The 16,302-nt window shown below is 40.9% G+C and overlaps 1 protein-coding gene across 1 annotated transcript; it reads right to left on the minus strand.

Moving 5' to 3' along the window:
* Positions 1-189: 189 nt before the first annotated feature.
* Positions 190-1,692, minus strand: LOC144644799 (microfibril-associated glycoprotein 4-like). The gene is made up of 3 exons (XM_078504344.1): positions 1,373-1,692; positions 695-1,075; positions 190-550 (listed from the first exon to the last, which is right to left on the minus strand). The coding sequence occupies exons 1-3, from the start codon at positions 1,635-1,637 to the stop codon at positions 285-287; spliced, it is 912 nt and encodes a 303-aa protein (XP_078360470.1). The 5' UTR covers positions 1,638-1,692; the 3' UTR covers positions 190-284.
* Between the last annotated feature and the right edge of the window lie 14,610 nt (positions 1,693-16,302).

Genomic DNA, 16,302 nt, shown 5'->3' on the forward strand with positions numbered 1-16,302 from the left:
GGAAAGTTGACGGACCCTTGATCTGTGATCTGTTATAGCGGTCTAGATACCTTTTCTTGCTTATATAGGAAGTGGCGTGAGATGAACGATTGTAACGATGGGGGAGGGAAGGGGAGGGGAGGGGAGGGAAAGTGACGTATTATAAAGGGGGTCTGCTGGAAAAGGTTATGAACAGATTTGATTCAGCAATTTTGTCTGATATTTTTAATCACCCAATCAAGTTTACAGGGTTCTTTTTCTCAAAATTCTCGATTCTATTCGAGAGCAAAATGATGCAGACATTTCTACAACTTCACTGGTCTGATTTTTATCTCAGCTCTCTTGGCGGAGTAGTGATGTCCTTTCCAGGCATGCCAGTTGACACCATCAGCATAAGATGAGTGCGCGCCATGATGATACAGACCGTTCAGGTTGGAAGCATGACAGTTAGTGTACCACCAGGCTCCTTTATTGGACACAGCACAGTTACCGCTTGAGCTGCTGTCATTATCCTGATCTTTGGTTGTAAAGGGGTAACCACGATGCACAGAAAGAGAATCACCAGCAGTTCCTGAAAACAAGTAACAAAGATATGATAACTGTTATCAATTTATTAACACTATGTGGACAGGAAAACGTTAAAAAAAGACTCGCTTCACTGCGTAGAATTAAACATGTAGAAATTAAAGAAGGTAATAGAAGCCGTAAAATTAACCTGAATAGGTTCCAAGGCTTAGCTGGTACTTAGTCCTTTCGCTCGTCACTGCAAACATGTCGTACTCGGCGTAAGCAGTTTTGCCTGCAGTGTCTTCCAGATCTACTCGAAGCTCGTTCTTTGTTGTTTTTGTCAGGCGGTGTATCTTATCAAGTCCCAACCAAAACTCGCCATTCAGGTTACCAAAGCCATTTTTGTAGTCGGTCCAGCCGCGGTAAAAATCAACAGAACCGTCCAGTCTCTTCTGGAACACTGTCCACCCCCCACCGGCTGTTGTTTGGTCACAGAACACATCAAAGGCACCTGAACCATCAGGGTCGATTGTATAAACACCGCTGATTCTTTCACCAGATTTGTACAGCTCAGCACAGTTCTTCTTATCTGTTGCGGAAAAAATAAAATGATGAATATACAAAACAAAACTGATTTCTTATACTCAATTATCCCTCGCTTCCTTCCACGTAGTAGTATAGTCCATAATTTGCTGTTGATTTTCATTGAAATAGATGAAGCTTTGCTGATACGAACGTAACGGATTTGTTTGAGAATGGAGTCCTAATTGTGAACTGGTGTATAAAAATTCTAATTCAAGTTAATGACTTTGTTGCAAGCTAGACGTTTTTTTTTTAAAAAAAATAAACCAAATCTCCGGACAACTAAATTCAGACCACGACTTACAATTTGGAAAAGTCTTGTTCCCTTTTAGGTCGTTAACGTCATCTTGGAACTGAATGAGGCGTTTGTTCATTTCCTGCAGAAGATTTTCAATCTTCTTGTTTGGCGCTTCGTAGAAGTAAACGTTGTTACAATGCTTTGAGCCTGTAAGAACTGGGCTGTTGTTACCGCTACTTTGTGGCTTAGCTAAAGTTTGGCAGGCCAAAAACGAAGCCAAGAGCAAAAAACTCTTCAAACACAAGCGAGAACCGAACGAGCCACGAAACATTGCCAAGTTTTTTTTTAAAGAAACGTTTTGCTTGTCGCGAGCTGTCTTAAAATGAGGAATTGGTTCGGTTTGTGTTCTTTACAAGCCGTTTCCAACTGGTCGGTTACAAGATATTTTTCAGGATGGAATTGATATGATAATGCGTCTATTTTTGAAAGATCTTTTGTTATGTTTGACAGACGTATGTCAATTTTCACAGCATATTTTCAAAACAAAGGAAAACCTGAAAAGAAAACGACAAAACTACTTCTGTATATCTAATTGCTTAGAAACTTTCAACATACAAAAATATATTTCGTATAATTTTTTGACTATTGCAACGTTATTTCTATCTTCTTGAGTCAGTGCCAGACTCTATCCGTATAACTGAATTTATATGTTGTAAAATATGGAAATTTTGTACTCTCCTTTTCACTTTTGCATAATTAAAACTTCATGATGTTGTCCTTACTTTACTATTCGTAATTTTGCGAAAACCCGGCCAATGAAAAAAGCTGATCGGAATAAAACGTGTAAAGAAACTAATCGAAATGCGAGAAACATATCAAGCTTCTGACTGAGAAAGGAAGTTTTTTTTTCTTCTTTGCCATCTGCTCAGCGGTGCGAATCGTCAGAACCAGAATTGAGCTTGTTTCTTCGCGCGATGGCGTTCGAAGCTTCGACGATTAAAAGACTGAAACATTGTCCGCAAGTTTGTGAATCAACGCTGATATTACTATTAATGGTTGTTTAAATTCTCCAGGTCAACAAGGGTTTTAACGACTTTAAAAAAGAAAGGCTCTAAGAACCGTCTGGTCCATTGTTTCTTCAGTAGTTTCGCTAAACTTAAAATAAAGTAACATTTCAGTGTTTCGGCTGAAGTTACTTCACCAACGTTAACGAAGGGGAAAATTTCGCTTGGTCGCCCGAAATTCCACGTTTTATAGTGAAAATTTAACGAAACATTCAGTGCGTACCTTAACTGTTGCCTTTTGTCATCTTTCTTTCTTTTTCACTAGCTTGCTCGCTTCTGGGGCAATTGCACAGCTAACATTTAGCTTCGCGAGAATGACATTTACGCCAAAAATGGCGGGCTGGATAAATTTTCTTGAGAAGGAGCAAAGTCGAAAAACTGATTGAGAAAGCAAGTTACCTCTCTTCGGTACGAATCTCTCACCCTAAATCTGACATGGCCTCTACCTAATGTAAAAAAAAAACTTTAAATAAATTTGCATCTGGGTTATGGTTGAACTGCTTCTTGTCTACTATGAATATTCTTTGCCATTAATGAAGTTCTCGAGTCTTGAATTATTCGTGGTCAATTGTCTCCTATCGCCAACAAGGTTAAAGGGGATAAAAAAGAACCGAGGCAGTATGAATTCGGATTAACATACAGTGAATAGGCTATTAAGTTTAATTATCAAATATTATAATAATAACTTTATTTATCCTGGTAGACCGGTCAGTCAATCAAAGACAAAGATTGACTGGTATCAATCGGTTAGTAAGTAAGTAATAAAGCTAAACTAGCACGAATAGTGGCATTAATCGGACTCCATCCCCTTCCAAGTGATTTTTATTGTTTAATTGAAGAAAAGAAAATATTTCAGTTTTGAATGTTCTTCAAATGAAGTTGTAAAGGCTCTCACTCAGAGAGACTCGAGGACGCGGTTTTCGTTTTTGAGTTATTTATTTCGGGAGTTTACGGACTGTGAACACAAATGAGCTGTTGAATGATCGTGGCACGGTCCGTGGCACGTGGGCGACGTTAATCAGGCGCGTCCAACTCGCAGCTTTTTCAAGTTCTTCTGACTGAACCTAAACTCTAGTAATTAATTCACTTCGTCACTCCTGATACTGCGAAACCACAAAAAAAATCGTTAAGGGCCAGAATTCGGGATATTTTTCAATGAGTATTCCATGCCTTAGTTGCTGCATTTGTGAATTTTTTGTTGTAAGGTGCACCGATTTGGAGCGGAATTCGGCGACCTTCATCCCAGAACCCGGAAATGAGTGCTCCATTTTCGCCTTCTTCCGGTGAAGTCCAACTCCACGGTCAGCGGCAAGTTCCCACAAAATGGTAGGTACTTCATATATGGTAATTATAATGTACCCAAATGTGGTGTTTATACTGTACTTGAGATACTCTGCTTACTCGAGATACTTTGCTCACTCAAGATACTTTAGATTCTTTACTTACTCGAGATTCTTTGATTACTTGAGGTGCTTGTGTTACTTTAGGTGCTTGGGTTACTTGAGGTGCTTGGCTGACTTTAGGTGCTTAGGTTTCTTGAGGTGCTTGGGTTTCTTGAGGTGCTTGGGTTACTTGAGGTGCTTGGCTGTCTTGAGGTGCTTGGCTGACTTTAGGTGCTTGGCTGTCTTGAGGTGCTTGGCTGACTTTAGGTGCTTGGGTTACTTGAGGTGCTTGGCTGTCTTGAGGTGCTTGGCTGACTTTAGGTGCTTGGGTTACTTGAGGTGCTTGGGTTACTTGAGGTGCTTGGCTGTCTTGAGGTGCTTGGCTGACTTTAGGTGCTTGGGTTACTTGAGGTGCTTGGCTGTCTTGAGGTGCTTGGTTGACTTTAGGTGCTTGGCTTACTTGAGGTGCTTGGGTTACTTTAGGTGCTTGGGTTACTTGAGGTGCTTGGCTGACTTTAGGTGCTTGGGTTACTTGAGGTGCTTGGCTGTCTTGAGGTGCTTGGCTGACTTTAGGTGCTTGGGTTACTTGAGGTGCTTGGCTGTCTTGAGGTGCTTGGCTGACTTTAGGTGCTTGGGTTACTTGAGGTGCTTGACTTACTCGAGGTGCTTGGCTGACTTCAGGTGCTTGTGTTACTTGAGGTGCTTGGCTGACTTGAGGTGCTTGGGTTACTTGAGGTGCTTAGGTTTCTTGAGGTGCTTGGGTTTCTTGAGGTGCTTGGGTTACTTGAGGTGCTTGGCTGTCTTGAGGTGCTTGGCTGACTTTAGGTGCTTGGCTGTCTTGAGGTGCTTGGCTGACTTTAGGTGCTTGGGTTACTTGAGGTGCTTGGCTGTCTTGAGGTGCTTGGCTGACTTTAGGTGCTTGGGTTACTTGAGGTGCTTGGGTTACTTGAGGTGCTTGGCTGTCTTGAGGTGCTTGGCTGACTTTAGGTGCTTGGGTTACTTGAGGTGCTTGGCTGTCTTGAGGTGCTTGGCTGACTTTAGGTGCTTGGCTTACTTGAGGTGCTTGGGTTACTTGAGGTGCTTGGGTTACTTGAGGTGCTCGACGTACTCGAGGTGCTTGGCTGACTTCAGGTGCTTGGGTTACTTGAGGTGCTTGGCTGTCTTCAGGTGCTTGGGTTACTTGAGGTGCTTGGGTTACTTGAGGTGCTCGACGTACTCGAGGTGCTTGGCTGACTTCAGGTGCTTGGGTTACTTGAGGTGCTTGGCTGTCTTCAGGTGCTTGGGTTACTTGAGGTGCTTGGGTTACTTGAGGTGCTTGGCTTACTTGAGGTGCTTGGCTTACTTGAGGTGCTTGGGTTACTTGAGGTGCACGACGTACTCGAGGTACTTGGCTGACTTCAGGTGCTTGGGTTACTTGAGGTGCTTGACTGACTTGAGCTGCTTGGGTTACTTGAGGTGCTTGGGTTACTTGAGGTGCTCGACGTACTCGAGGTGCTTGGCTGACTTCAGGTGCTTGGGTTACTTGAGGTGCTTGGCTTACTTGAGGTGCTTGGGTTACTTGAGGTGCTCGACGTACTCGAGGTGCTTGGCTGACTTCAGGTGCTTGGGTTACTTGAGGTGCTTGGCTTACTTGAGCTGCTTGGGTTACTTGAGGTGCTTGGGTTACTTGAGGTGCTTGACGTACTCGCGGTGCTTGGCTGACTTCAGGTGCTTGGGTTACTTGAGGTGCTTGGCTTACTTGAGGTGCTTGACTTACTTGAGATGCTTGGGTTACTTGAGGTGCTTGGGATACTTGAGGTGCTTGGGTTACTTGAGGTGCTTGGGTTACTTGAGGTGCTTGACTTACTCAAGGTGCTTGACTGACTTGAGGTGCTTGGGTTACATGAGGTGCTTGGCTGACTTGAGGTGCTTGGGTTACTTGAGGTGCTTGGCTTACTTGAGGTCCTTTATGTACTTGAGGTGCTCCATATTTTTAAAACCGACAGACGACAGATTTCGATTTTGTTCATACTCTATCAAATAAGCTTTTGAGCTTTAAAGCTTTAAAGTTTAGTACCTGCAGGTTTCATTTCAAAATTGTCTATATAACTCACTCTACAAAATGATTTTAATATTTCCTTCAAAAGCGCAACGATAGGCCCGTAGCCTTTTTTTTTGCCTCGGTAGGTTCTTTTTCTCTTGAAACTGACCAAACAGTTGTAGACGTAATTTCGAGGATACAGCAGAGTGCTTGCTTCCATGGGGAACTTTATTTTAGATACAAACTCTTGAAAAGGCCTTCTTTTTTTTACTAGTGAGATTTTAATAGCTTTGGCAACACATAAAGTCTTATTCCAGTCCCTGAACTCTCCCTTGCGCATGCAAATTTTCCTTTACTGTCTCTTTGCGCGCCTGGGTTCAACCCCTATAAAGGGCGCTCGGAATGGAAAGTCCAGGGACTGGACTATAAATGTCTAAGATTTCACAACAAAGCAATGCACTTTTTTTCACTTATTTATATATGACTGGATTTTTGAAAAGCGGGTCAACAACACACAGCCCTGCCTGGCACTCTACCAGGAAAATCACAGGCTTTATCAGTCAATCAAGGCAAGTCAGGCGAAAAAGCTTTGCTTCAGCCGGAGACCACGTTTCCAAAAATCCAGTCATATATATAAACGAGCTTTTCTTTAACGTCACATATCATTGTACATCAATTACATGTTAAGCTGCATTTTTGACAACTTATACCTAGGGGCACCCCACTCAAGCTTTACAAGGCGTGCATTTTACCGCATTTCTACTATTGCTCCTCTGTCTGGCATTTTTGTTGCGCGCCCGATGCGGACAAGCTTGAAGCACTAAATAAAAGATTCCTTGGATTCATACTTGTGGATTACTTGTCCCCATACAAGCAGTCTTCTCAAGAAAGTCTCATCCACCTGACTCGCATCCACCTACATTAGCCAATGAACGCATTCAAAATTTCCTGATGTTATAATACAAAAGCCGGTTTCCCCCCATTCTCCAGCTTACATGAAAAATATGTTTTCACTTCGGTCTTCCTGTTGCGATCTACGTGGCAATAACATTTTGTCCCTTTGTAAGCCAAGGACAACGAGTTTTGGCCTTAGTTCTTTTTCATATTTCTCAGCTAAACAATGGAATGCGGTACTTAACTGTATTAGAACAAGTGACTTTACAGAGTTCAAAAGCAACATTCAGGGAATGACTTTTGTTTAGACATATTTTGCTTATTTATTGGTTCTTTTCCGCTATTTATCTGTAGATTCTAGTTTCTTCAATTTTTGTAACGTATTTTAGTGTATTTTTTTTAATTTATCGAAGATATTAGCTACTTATATTCAGTACATTATAAGCTACTCTAAAATTTGAGAGAAAATAGAGTCTATGTATGTATGTATATGCTTGCATGAATCCAGAGTTTTCACTTGCGCAATGCGCCTTGAAATTATCGCGAAAAGGTAGAGATACCAGTAAATATTGCTTTTCATTCTACCTTGAAAAAAGCTCCAGAACGGAAGAAAATACGATTGCTGAAACGTTTGTATGCCCTAGAGTTCTAGCCTATAGGCTGGGTACGCCATTACCACTGTTACGTATCATAGGTTGTTGTCTAAAGGGTGTGAGTGAGCTCAGCAGCCTACTCAGTTTCGCGTCAAGGTGCACAGGGGTATGATAATGGGTGCATAGAAGAGCAAGGTTATACAAGCGACATTTCCCATCAATGCTTGCATTGAGTTGCCACAACATGCAGATGTTGATAAGTTCAAAAATGTGACTTTTGTATACTAGAATTAAATTTTAAGCGTTTTGCTTAGCCCTACCCTTCCGAATTCTCAGAACTTGTTGAAATTTGTCAATCGGGCTGCAGTATATATTGAAAACAGTGGAATCAATATGAGATGCATTTGTGCCAAGTTCAGCCTTCGGTAATATTCTGAAAACCGAAAATGAGGGGAATACAGGTGAAAGGCTTACTAGTTTATTACGCGTTTTTTCGTGTAAATAAATACAAATAAAGACAGTGAAAATTATTTAAAGCGGACAATATACTGTATCATTCCGCAACCCCGGACCTTTTCAGTCAACAATAACGTAATCGTGTCGGCGGACGCACAAATAGCAGAATACTGCAGCCAGGCTGTCGCTCATCTGAATGGATACTGCTTTCTATAATCCTAAAGCTTTCTAAAAAACCCTCTTAGTAATCAGGACACTTAAGCAAAGAAATGCTCCTCTTAATAAACAACAACAACAACAACAAGCAAGGTTTTGTTTCGTTTGTTAAATTTCGGCTTTTCATTGAGTATTTTATCCTGAAAAGTAAAAATAATTCACGATGCTCGTTTTTGTATGTGCGCGCGGAAGAAAATTTAGTGGTGAACAGTAAAGACAATAGAGTGTTTCTGTATCGGAACTATCGGTCTGATAGTTGCCCCTTTGAAATTTGATGTTCTTGAAACTAGCATATTCAAGCCCTCTAAGCTATTTGTTTCAAGAACATCAAATTTCCGCGGGCAACTATTTAACAATTAGACGGCGAGCTCGAGGTTTCTAAAGCCGGTAGAAACCGAGAGCGAGCCGTCTAATTGTGTTAGCATAACCCACTGACCGATCTATTAAACACAAAATATAGCTAGAGTTGATTTATTGAAGGTTTTGATTGATAAAATCAGCGAAGACTAAGCGCGCGCTCCGAGAGCCTTCTACGGATCGATAGTAGGCACCTGTTAAGCCAATCAGATTGCGCGATTACCAATAGTAGGTCAGTGTGGTTATGCTAACAGCCGATAGTTCCTCGACAGAAACACTCTATTGTTAAATGGTATATTAGCTCATATGCCATTGACCACAGAGATCCACCATTTCGTAGCCGATACGCGTCAACGAAAACAGCTGGGGAGCTTAAATATTGCAATTCTCTTCGGTGTTTTTAATAAAACAATTATTCCATTCGCGCTTGTTGGATATGAGATCGTTATAGCCAACTCTGCGCTACGCGCCTCGGTGGCTATCTACCATCCCATATCTATCGCGCGGTCGTGGAATAATTGTTAAATACGATGGGCATCTTGTAGGGTAAGTGCTTGTCGCTGGGTTTATATTTTCCGATTGTTTTTGTTCCTCGGCCAGCAACTGAAATAACATTTTTAAAACATATTGCGTAAATAGCCAGCGTCAAGTGACCTGCATGTAATAAAGGTTTTCTTGCACAGAAGTAAAAGTGAACATGATGAAGTAGGATGGGATAATACAATACAAAAAAGAAAATACAATCTTTCTTAACGTGGTCAGCACGCTTAGCAAAAAAGCTAGTTTGCTGGTGCACCACGAAATAAAAATACAAAAAATAGAAAAATAAAAACTTCTTGGAAGTGTGGTGAACAAATTATTCTATGACACGAGCGTAAATTAAATAATAACGCTTCGCCCATTCGGAAAAGTGTGTTTCGGTGTTCCCGGTTTTACTACATGTCGTTAACGTTAGAGTCGTTAGAGCTCTTGAACCAAATTTTTGAAGATAAGAAAATAATAAGGCTTTACATTGGAAAGAACCCAAGCCGAATGTCTTGCAAATGGAAAATAATACACGCCATGACATTAATAATTGGCAGGGGGTTTGAGCTTTTCACCGCTGATGTTGTTCACTAAGACGAGCAAACTTGGCAGCTATTTGTGCCGTACTTTTTGTGGCGATACCTATTGACATCTCTCTCATCCTATGTGATTCTGCCACAAAGTTGTAAAGTTGCGCCAGAGTTGCAGAATTTACAGGCAAGTGGCTGGAAAGAAGCACCTCTCGGCAAACCAGCAGACACAACGTCTCCAAAACTCTCCAAGGTCCTGACTTAATCACAGCTCCTTGTAGTTCCATAAAGTCCGCTCCTTTCCTCCTTTTGTATGGCGATACAGTTTCACGGTTTCGGCGTTTCCTTTCTTGGTTAGGTATAGCAGTAGAAATACCACCAACGTGAAAAATGTTTCCACAGTTGTAGCACCTGCAGTTGTCAGTACATCCAAAGCCTCCCGCCAGGCATGGACACTTGGTCTTCCTTTTCCCGTCTCTGCATGATATTAAGTTAGGAATTTTTTGTTTCGATGCACTGCCACACGTGCAACCCCGTTTAGGCCGCTGGAAATTAATGTAACGCTTCTGTGGAGTCATCTTTTCATTGTGTTGATTCATGCAGTTGTAGCAACGACATTTTCTGGTGCAAGACTGCATTTTGCTGTTACATGGACATTTAGAATCTGTGCACGAAGTTTTTGAAGGGTCTTTGGCATTTTTTCCGCAGGTGCATCGTTTATCTACGATATCCATGGTTTGATCTTGTTCATCCGATTTTGAGGAATCTGTAAGTTTGAAAAAAAAACAGACCGTAAATTAACGTGAAAGATAAAACCTTTCACGCCACCAAGCGCTGTAGTAAACGGACTGATCGTTAAAGGAATGGACAGAGCCAAATCTACAAACAACATCGAGATTCCGGGACAGGGCGGATTCATTGCTACAGATAACAAAACATTTGTTCACAAACTGAACTACCTGCACAGTGTGAACGTTTAGACTGAAATTATCCCACTATTTCGACAAAACCTAATTATCGATTAACCTTATCACTGTCGGTCATGCCAAATTAAATACCAGCTAATGAATAACGTTTTTTAAAAAAGCGGGGAATAACGTTTGCCTCAAATTCATTTTTTGAACCGCTTATACACCAACTGGATATAACGAAAAAAAAATCCATATAAAGGCCAATTGAAAATAAGTCCACGGCATTACCTAGCTAACAGTTTTACAGCATTGGAAAATAAACGATTTCGCTAAACTGAAATTTCCCTAATCTGTACCTGGTATCAAAATCTGAGTCAACAAAACCTTACCTTTCGTGGCATCGTAGTGACCAGGACTAGAATGATCGTAAGCTATGTAAATGGGCTCAGTTGTTACAATTTCGTCAGGTATGAATGGAATCGTGGGGACAGTTGGTAAAGCTGTTACAAGGACAATAGGTATCTGGAGAAGCTTAGCGGTAGCCCGAGCACAAATGTCGCCCACTTCGCTAGCAAAATAGCCGTCTCTTGCAAACTTTTCAATCTCTGAAAGCGATTGCATAGAGTTACCGGACATCCATTCTCTGTACTCGTCGAAATTTTCTTTAAGTTCTTGTACAAATAGATTCCTTAATTTTTTGCAATCATCTTTCTCAGATTTTCCCAGACCGAGTCTATCAATGTGGGGTTGTATTTGGTCCTTGATGTTCTGTAAATGTTTGTGGAGCTGTCTAACTGTTGCTCTGAAAAAACAGTTCCCATCTTTTGCGATTTCGTCTACCTCAAGATCAAAGCCAGATAGATTTCGCTCCAAATTATCTCTGTGTTGAGCAGCCATGTCAGTTCCTACAAAGTTGAGTTCCGCTTCTTCTTTAATATGGGCTGCAAGCGTGACATTCTGTAACCATAGAGAGGCTATCATATCAAGGGCTTTGTTTTTACATTTGTCCGTTAAAATGTTGAAAAAATCTTGGTAGTGGAGTACTCTTTGCAATATGTAACTTAAGCATGTCTCGTTCTTCATGTCCTCCGCAGAATTTGCCAGACCTGTATGAGATGTGGCTACCACGCTGGAAAAAGATTGAGTTGCAAATGTTGACGACGACTGTAAGGCTTTCATATGTTTTTGACTATTTAAAGGCACATGTGTTGAAGAAACGGCTTCGATTGGCGGTATGGGAGCTGTTCTCTTACTTTGCAATGATTTACCCTTTCGTTTGCAGTTCCATGCAAATAATGCGCAGCTCATAATTGCAATAGCAAGCTCAGGTCCAATTTTGGAAACTCCACACAGAAGTGATCTGTTGAGGTGTCTATGTAATCGCTCATTCTTTTCCGTTCCACATCCAGCTGGTATGTCCGACAGACATCCTTTTTGTATGTGTTTTCTCAGGTTCTCTATTTGGTGAAGTGTGTCTTCTGTCAATTTTTGTCTCCAAACAAATAGCAAACGTTCAAGATTTGCCTCTATCTCATCCGGATCAGGTGTGCTCATTGTTCGTTCCTCGCCAAGGTCTCCGTTGCGACGAAAAATCAGAGAAAACTCTTTTGAAAACTGTTGTCTTGCACTATCAGATTTCGGTATACTCTGAATAACTCTTGAACAAGCATGAAATATATCTAATCGAAGTTTTACGTCAGGAAATACGTTTTCATACAAGTTCTTTACATGACAGCAATCGTCCACAATAACCATCTCCAAATTATCACCTGATTCATCAAGTCTCCTTTTAAGGTCTTTGAGAAGATCAACGATCTCTGTTGAGGCAGTAGACTTAGTGAACGTCCATGTCAAAACCTCTCCGTTTTCGTTTAACCCGAGAAAAACGTTGTCAAATTGGCGAACAAATTTGTTATCATCTGAACGAGTGATACCGACTTGTTTGCTTAACTTGAAGGTGTGATCACATGATAATACCTTACCAGTGTGCCTGTACATGTCACTCTCATAAAGTTCCTTTGTAAATTCGAATTGTGACAGGAATAAATCCATAAGCTTGTCATTGCTAGGGTAGGAACAAAATATGTTTGTCTCAAAGTTGATAGCAAGGTCTACGTTTCCCTGGTTGTTTCGCCAGAACTCCCTGAAGTTCATCGATGCAATGCCTTCGGCCAGTTCCATAAAGTTTTGTCCTTGGTAGAGGCCCGTAATCAAATAGTCATAAAGCCGTTTGGTAAATCCACTTCTCTGCTGTAACAAGATTGGGAAGGTCTTCCTAACGTCGTATGGAAGAACGCCCAGAATGTCATTTGATCCAGAAAGATAATTATGACCCGTCTTCTTATGCCCTGTCAAGCTGTACTTGCAATTATAAAAGCACTGCACAAGAAAAAGATTTCCGCCCAAGTCGTAAACCAGTCTGGGATTTCTAGGAGTTGCGCTAGAATCGTCAAGAACATCCGTCCAATCTCCAGTTTCCAAAGGGCAACCATGTACAGGACACCTAATAGTTAGGCCATTGTGTCGTAAAGGACACCAAATAAAAAGCTTTGGAATTAACATACATCGTGCATACGGACTTTCCATGATACGATCATACTTTCCATTTTCCGGATCACTCTCAAATTCTTTCACCACTTCTTTTAGATACTCGTCTTCTTCTTTTCCGAGAAGAACGCAGTCACACAGACTAAAAAGAGAAATTTCGACTAGAAGAAGGAAAGCAAATCCAACAAGACCTTTCATTATTGAATCGGTATTCGCGAGTACTTTTGCTCGGAAATGTCGTCGTGGGCATCACGTGCAATTCAAAGATTAACTAAGACTGTAACAACGTTGCTTAGATACGTATGCTTATCAACACATTTTTCGTCTGATTAGTATAAGCCAAACCATTGTATCCGCAGGAGACAGTGTCTGCGACTAGGAAGCGAAATTTAAGTAATTCTCGCTACTCAAATGCCACGTGCCATGCATTAAACCTAGCACCCAGGCAAAGAAAATATTCTTAGCTACCTTCGTAACACCACAGAGAGACAGTTGGTGACTTTTAATGTAACCGTGGGCGTGTATAACATTGACACGCTGAAACAAGAATTAAACTGATCGAGTTTTTTTCGCACAAAAGCCAAGGGAAACTTTAATTCTGTCTTTGGGCTTTGTCTCAAAGATTAATTTAAACTCTTTATTTCAACAATTTAATTTTTATCTAATTTAAGTCAATTTTTTATGGATCTTCACAGTAGACATTTTCATCAGTACTTAACCAAACTATGTGTGACATTATCTAAAACAGCCAGACATAACGGGAACAGGTTTAGATTAAGCGGAAGTTGAGTAATTCTTACTACTCACCTGCCAGACACAAAGAAAATATTCTTAGCTACTTTCGTAACATCACAGAGAGACAGTTGGTGTCTTTTAAAATGTATCGGTTGGCGTGTATGAGATTTACACAACAGCTTTTAATAGTATTTGTGTTAAAGAATATTTTATGAAATTCAAGCGTTCATATGAGTAATGCAAAGAAGCGTTACAGAAAGCCGCACTAACAATCTTGTCACGTTAATCTCCGCACGTGTTTCGGGCAAAAGTTCCCACGAGAAAATTGTTGTTATCATTTGGCAAGAAAAACTATTTCCTTTTTGGTAACCTGCAACGAGGTCCTGGGGATCGATTAACCTTTGAACACTGGAAAACAGGTGACAGAAATAATCAAATGAACCCGGGCGGCATCTGACCCGCGGGGTTCACTCGTCAAGGTTGTGTGTCTGGAAATATCACTAATAAAAGAACATTTGTTGATCAATTTTTAGTAAGAATATTTGTTGATTAGGGCTAGTAAACATGTAGGTGGAGGGATCAATGTTCACTTTTGCACTGATTACATATTAAGATAAGCACCTTTACATGGCCTTAAGTCTGGTCGCACTGTAGACTTCTTATGCTTTTGTCGTGCCATAAGTTGTCATCATGACAAGTACGTATGTCTAGACAGGGTCAAGGTGGTCGCACATAAGCGATATAGGCGATAAACAATACAGACCTGCAATCAGTTGAAATTTTCTTGCGCAAAAAGCGCCAAACAAATTTGTTCGCTATCTGAGGTTGATGCACGTTATGTGTCTTGTTGGCGACTTTTCTCCAAAGTAATTTACAAAAGCTTATTGGTTTGTACAACATTCGCCAACGGCAAATGTTGGCTATTGCTGCTGTACATCCCATACTGAGAATGCTGAAAAGCTTGTGAGAATTGGTACGAATGTAGAAAGCGCTTTTGACTTTTAACTCAGGAGCTGTGCACACGAGGCCTCTTTGCAGTCTTGCGAAAATCCAATTTATTTCACGTTTGATTTATGTTGCGACAGAAGAAAAATAAAAATTGTTTTTTTAAGGCCATTAGGCAAGATGTGACCTGCTCCGAGGCAGGACATCGGCTTCCCTTGATTTTAGTGTGTCGCGATTTGTACTTTATGTCTGGTCACGACATAATGGTTGCACATGTCGCGGGCATGCGATGACAGGATTTATGTCCAATGTAAACATCAAACTTGTAAGTGAGACCCCTGCCATACTAAAATTTTTTTATCGTTTCCAATCGCCCCATTCTCAATGTCCTGATTGGTCTTTTCAGTTGCCCCCGCCTTTCATTGTTGTCTCAGCATTTCCTTTAAAAAGTGACTGAACTACTAGATCATTTCATTTACCCTCGAGCGTAAACTGATTTCCTAAAATGTCTGAGGTTGACCAGTCGAGTCAAGAGCAGAACGATGCAGTTTCTGTCGTGTCGAGTGCTTCATCGACTGACCTTGGCCAGGATTCATCTGCAAAAGTTGAAGACAAAAAGCTGACCGAGTTAAATGGAGAAATTGGCTACTTCTTGAAAAAGGGAACCCAGTTTATCCCAGTAACTAACTTTTCGGTGGTATGCACCGGTTATGTTGCCGAAAACGCCCAGTCTGAGAGTTCGGAAGGATTTCTTTTTAAGGTCCTTCCCAAGGCGACTTTGGTCTACGGTGAAGAGGACACCGAAAGTCAGCAGGAAAGGAGGTAAGTCCAGTTTTTAAATACATTCCCTCTTGTATCTTGGAGAAGCGTATTTGAAAGTTTTTCTGTGGTTCCAAAACTACGCATTCAATATTCATTGTATTGTGTTTTTCTCTGTTGTTGTTTTTTTTTTTTTGGCAACATTTCTTAAGGTAAATTTAAAGGTATTTTTTAGTTGAGCTGTCTCAAAGCTCAAAAGGTCGCTTTATCTCCTGAACGAATCATTCTGTTAAAATAAAAATCTCACCCGCATTAGTGTAACTGATGTAAAGCCGGAATATGCCAAAAGAATATGAGAATTTAAGAGAATATGCCAAAAGAATATGAGAATTTAAGATCCCTGCAGGATCGACATTAACGGGACACACGCGCGTGGGACGTCAGCGTGGGACGTACGTGGGTAACCTGCGATCAGGTACACCGTCGCGAGAAAAATAATAACGCCTGATCGCAGGTTACGCGAAGCGTTACTTTTTCTACGTGTTGTGGATTTCGGTTCCAGTTTCCAAGCATTAATTGACTCTGCGCCAGGCCCAGGACCAGACAAAAAATGGAGGATGTCAATATAGTTGAAGAAGAATTCTTTAAACATTGTTTAATTATGGGGATTTGTTTCATTCTACTATAACATTAATTTTTGTGTTCTAGTACTTAATGCACTCTTTTAGTCCATGTTCTTTATTCCTTCCTTTATAGCAAACAATACTACCTTACTTGGCGAGACATGTCAACGCAGACAGGAATCGTGACTGCCTTCAATTCCAAAAAACTGTGGACTATTCCATCTAAAGATCAGTACTTGCCGCCTTATTTCAAAGAGCTGTGCGACTGTTACTTAAAGGAGAGCAACCCACGAAGGTTGTTTCCTGTGGAGGTTAGTGGGGGCAACTACCTGTACCATAAGTAATGATCATGATACCCTATAGTTTTTTGTTTCAATTAAGATGAATTGTGGCTCACGGTTCACCTATAACAATAGAGAACAAAAGGACTAAAAAACGA

The sequence above is a fragment of the Oculina patagonica genome, chromosome 2 (genome assembly GCF_052425735.1).
Source record: "Oculina patagonica isolate OP01 chromosome 2, crgOcupat, whole genome shotgun sequence".
Taxonomy (NCBI): domain Eukaryota; kingdom Metazoa; phylum Cnidaria; class Anthozoa; order Scleractinia; family Oculinidae; genus Oculina; species Oculina patagonica.